The sequence below is a fragment of the Silene latifolia genome, chromosome Y (assembly GCF_048544455.1).
Source record: "Silene latifolia isolate original U9 population chromosome Y, ASM4854445v1, whole genome shotgun sequence".
In the NCBI taxonomy this organism is placed as follows: domain Eukaryota; kingdom Viridiplantae; phylum Streptophyta; class Magnoliopsida; order Caryophyllales; family Caryophyllaceae; genus Silene; species Silene latifolia.
Window position 1 is genome coordinate 205,108,000 of NC_133538.1, and position 5,366 is coordinate 205,113,365.

The 5,366-nt window shown below is 37.3% G+C and overlaps 1 protein-coding gene across 1 annotated transcript; it reads right to left on the reverse strand.

Moving 5' to 3' along the window:
- Nucleotides 1-1,534: 1,534 nt before the first annotated feature.
- On the reverse strand, nucleotides 1,535-3,061 carry LOC141629915 (uncharacterized). Its single transcript, XM_074442832.1, has one exon. It carries the CDS (start codon nucleotides 3,059-3,061, stop codon nucleotides 1,535-1,537), a length of 1,527 nt encoding a protein of 508 aa, XP_074298933.1.
- Between the last annotated feature and the right edge of the window lie 2,305 nt (nucleotides 3,062-5,366).

Below are 5,366 nucleotides of genomic sequence, written 5' to 3' on the forward strand. Positions count from 1 at the left end.
GTGCTTTTAGCCTTTTGACATACCACGCACTTTGCCACGATTTCTTGCACGTCCTTATTCATTCTCGGCCAGTAGAAGTGTTCACTTAGGATGTCACTCGTCTTGTTAACTCCAAAGTGTCCAGCAATAGCCCCGCCATGAGCTTCTCGTACCAACAACTCCCTAATCGACCCATTTGGAATGCATAGCCGATTACCTTTGAAGAGATAGCCATCTTGAACAGTATACAAACCTGTTGGATCAATAATTTCCTTTGAGAATTCGGATCGATTTTGTACGATCCCTTGATATGTTCGAAACCAAGAATCCTTGCATCCAACTCAATCAACAATGAATGCCTTCGTGATAGTGCATCAGCCACGATATTCGAACTTCCTGTCTTGTACTTTGAAGAAAACGTGAATGATTGCAAGAATTCTACCCATGTAGCATGTCTTTGATTCAACTTTTGCTGTCCATGGATGTGTTTAAGAGCCTCGTGATCAGAATGTAAAATAAACGGCCGGACATGAGATAATGACTCCAATGGTCCAATGCTCTCACGATTGCATAAAACTCCTTGTCGTAGGTTGAATAGTTCAACCTTGCACCGTTTAATTTCTCGCTGAAATATGCAATAGGCCTCTTTTCTTGTATTAACACGGCACCAATCCCAACACCACTTGCATCACACTCGACTTCAAACAATTTATTAAAATCTGGTAGTGCTAAAATAGGTCCGGAACATAGCTTGCGTTTCAGTTCCTCAAACGCCTTTTGGGCGCTGCTAGTCCACACGAACTCTCCCTTCTTGGTTAGCTCTGTAATTGGAGCCATAATCGAGCTAAAACCCTGGATGAATCGTCTATAAAATAATGCTAAACCATGAAAGCTTCGCACCTCTGTAGTTGATTTCGGAACTGGCCAGGCTTGAATAGCATCGACCTTGGATGGGTCCATACTTACTCCGTCTTTACCCACAATATAACCAAGAAAAACAACACTTTAGACCATAAAAGTACATTTTTTCTAATTTACCATAGAGCTTCTGATCTCGCAAAACTTCAAACACAGCTCGCAAATGTCGTTTGTGCGACTCTTCATCTTTGCTATAAATTAGGATGTCGTCAAGATAGACCACCACAAATTTGTTAAGGAACGGCCTTAACACTTCATTCATCAACCTCATAAACGAACTAGGAGCATTGCACAGTCCAAATGGCATCACAAGCCATTCATATAACCCCTGCTTTGTTTTAAACGCGGTCTTCCATTCATCCCCTTCTCGAATCCTCATTTGATGGTAACCACTCCTCAAATCCAGTTTAGAAAAGACACTTGAACCAGAAAGTTCGTCAAGCATATCATCAAGTCTTGGCATAGGAAAGCGATATTTGATTGTAATGTTGTTTACCGCTCTACTATCAATGCACATTCGCCAAGTCCCTTCTTTTTTTGGTACTAATAACGAGCCACACGGACTTAAGCTCTCTTGAACATATCCCTATCTATCAATTCTTGGACTTGTCTCCGTAACTCCTTTGCTTCTCTCGGATTACAACGATAGGCGGCTTATTAGGCAATGCCGCCCTGGAATCAGATCGATTTGGTGTTCAATACCACGTAAAGGAGGCAACCCATCCGGTAATTCATCCGGAAACACATCCCGGAACTCTTCTAACAGCCCCTGTACCCCACGGTCATCACACACACCAACGGACCCCAATTCACGAACCAGCAGCACATAAGTTCGTTCTCCACGAGCTAAAGCCTCCTCAACCTCCCGAGCCTCCATAAACATACTCCCCTTCTTTGTTTTAGACTCTTTAATCTTATTAGGTGACATAGGTTTCAGATTATATCTCACATTACCCTTCATCACGCTATACACATTGGATCTCCCGTCATGTTCAACCTTTCTATCGAATTGCCAAGGTCTACCCAACAGAATGTGGCATGCATTCATAGGAATTATATCGCACCACACCTCATCAGTATAGGGTCCTAAACTCAACGAAACTAAGGCCTGTTTCTTAACTTGAATCCCGTTCTCCCCATTCAGCCAATGTAATTTATATGGTTTAACTCGGTCTTTAGTTTGCAATTTTAGTTCATCAACAAGGTCCCTTGCTACTACATTAGCACATGATCCACTATCAATAATAAGATTGCAAATTTTACGGTTTACCTTGCACCGAGTGTGGAAGATTTGTTCTCGATACTCATTCTCAGCTGAACCCGTCTCCATATGTAAATTACGCAGCACCAAACATTCCTCTTCACTCAACGGATCCAAATCATAGATTATTCCTTCACCATCAGTTTCAACATTCTCTTGGACTGTTTCCTCCTCTGGCGTGACAAATACAGGAATCATATCATACAATTCTTGAGCTGTTAGGGCTCGTTTCTGAGGACATTCGTTTGCTATATGACCATAGCCTTGACACTTGAAACAACGCCTCAAAGAACTCCCTTTTGGCTCGGCAACACCCTTTCCTTTGTCCTTGGGTTCTTCTTTCGGGGTTTCTTTAGCCTTGCTAGGAGCTGGCCTGGAATACGAGTTAGTTCCCGAACTTTGTCCCTTGGAATAAGCATAAGGTTTACGTGCCTTGTCATGCTTTTCAAATTTTAACGCCAATCTGCAAACATCGCTAAATCCATCGTAATTCTGGATTTCTACCTTCGTTGCAATTGCGGGTGTTAGGCCCTTGATGAATCTCGCCACCCTTAGCTCTTCTTTCTCCTCAAGATCGCATACAATTGACATCTTCTCGAATTCTTTGATATAATCAGTCACGGACATGCTTCCTTGCTCTAAATATTGGAGCTTTAAGTAATTATCTTGTTCATAATCCCTTGGTAGGAATCGTCTCATCAGGTGCTTCTTTAATTTGATCCAAGATTCGATCTTGTCTTTGCCTTCCTTTTTCCTTTGTTTTTTCAGATTTTCGTACCATAAAGATGCATACTTTGTAAGCTTCAAGATTGCAACCTTAAATTGCTTCTTGTCATCATACTCTTTATACTCGAAAACCCTCTCAGCTTGTCTTACCCAATCCAGAAATTTTTCCGGATCCATCTCGCCATCAAAGTCTGGAATATCGAGTTTTAAACCCCGATCATCATCGTTCTTATTTTTTGACTTCCTCTTTGGCTGCTCGTCTTCTTCTTCTTGATTCGGATGGAGTGTCCGATTCTTTTTCTTCTCTTTAGCCTTCAACATGCTTGCTATGTTTTTTAACACATAAGCCATCTGAGCCATCTCTAACTTCAGCTCGTTATGACCATCTTCCCATGTTTTCGGACCCTCATCACCGTCTTTAACCATGATTAGCAACATCCCAAGACAGATCTATTAAGGAATAAATCGAACTTAGCTCGTAACCAATTTGATGTAAAACTATACGGAAAACGAGATTGAACAGATCGTGGGGCATTCGTTTGAGTTTGTTAAATCGAGATTGTGTATGTCGTTATAACTAGTAAATTTGCAATGAAATTGATTTGTTTGGACTGATTATTTCGTGATTATGGAAGTAACTTAGGATAGTATGGTGAATTCCTAGTCCTAACCTCGCAAGGTATCAAACGCAGATTCACGCAATCAACCTCGCAAGGAAGACCTAAAGATTAAGCTCGCAAACCTAATCGAATAATGCTCACAAACGTAAACAATTTTATTCTTTGGAAAATTCGATGTGTGTTTCTGATTACACACGGCCCTAATATACTCCTAAACGAGGTCATAATTCGACCCAACCCTAGCTTGCAAATCAAGCTATCTTTCCTTTCCCTAAACTAACTAGGAAAGTTATTCCCTTTTCCTAAACTAACTAGGAAAGTTATTAAAATACTAATATTAGAATACAATCAGATTTTAGGGTATTCTAATCAAACTAGGATTAGGAAAATCTAGCTTTCCTAACTTTATTAGAAATAGTAATTAAACTAATTTATTATTCCTACACGATTTAGGAAACCGTGTATCCTAACCATCCTAGGAGCCGTGATATGCAGCCCCAGAGCCGTGATATGCAGCTCCAACGCCTTCCCATTTTAGCATCAACACATTACTCGATCCAAGCTCAAATCCTTTTACTAGTTGAGTCATATTTCGACTAATAAGGATCTCATTTGCTTGTTCCGAGCATGCTCCTGCATCACTCTAGTTAGCCAATCATTACCGATTAATGACGATCATTCGACTGTATAAAGAATCATCCCTCACGTATTCTTAGTATGAGATTTAATTATGATATTTAAATCATGTGATCGCACTATTGTTGAGAACACATTTCCCAACAAATGTATTGAGAGGGATTACCTTGGTACAATCCTTAAGGAGTAGATCTTGCAATTGGATCTAAGTTTTTGGGGCACTAGGTTTTTCTTAAAGAAGACTAATTTGGTAGGAGACCAATTAGTATAAACCCATTCGGCCACCTTTGTAAGAATGACTAATTCTTCTCTTTTATTGAACTTGTTTTGCATGCATAAGATCTTATATTAGTTTTATGACTAAACTAAATCACTAAGTTATTAGAAATGTCTAATAAGAGATATAAGTATCTTTCAATTGGTATCAGAGCAAGAGTTGTTGCATGCAAAATCGGTTTTGTTTTTCCGAGTTAATAAGTTAACATATACAACTAAAAAATTTGTGATTTATGAAGATAAATGCCACGAAAATTTGCATGTTAAAAATTCTGGTCCTAAATTGATTTTAGGTCATTTTGATGATTTATGGTAATTTATAGCTCTTTAAATTGATTATTTGCATTTTTATTACATTTTTTTTTTAATAAAATGACAATTAAAATGATAAAAATAGTTAGACTATGATTCTGACCTTGAAATTTTTACACGACCTCACATGCATATTTTACAAATTATATGTAAAATTTCATATAAAATGGTCTTATATGGCATGATTTATAATTTTTACATGTTAAAAGTCGATTAAATAGAGGTATTTATGTTAAAAATGGTTAGACTTTGTTCCTGTCCATGAAAATTTAGTATGTTGTTACATGCAATATTTACACACTTTATGTTAAATTTTAGATCAAATGGTTTAATTTTGCATGATTTATGATTTTTAGATGTAAAAATCGAATAAATAGTGACTAATTTTGGCACAAATTGCTAAATTAAATTTTATGACATGAAATTTTTTCCAAATGTTGTATATATGATATGAACATCAGATATAAAGTTGCATGGTAATTTTTGTATGTTTTTAATGGTTATTAATTTTTAAGGGATATAAATTGATAAATAGCAACTTTAATAGTCAAGAACATAAAAATTTGATTTTGGCTTAAAATTTGTCATTTACAGGTTCAAGAAAATTATTTAAAATATTAAAAAAATTTAATTTTGAT

Coding starts and splice junctions, on each gene's coding strand:
- LOC141629915 (XM_074442832.1), bottom strand. CDS start 3,061: ATGGATCCGGAAAAATTTCTGGATTGGGTAAGACAAGCTGAGAGGGTT.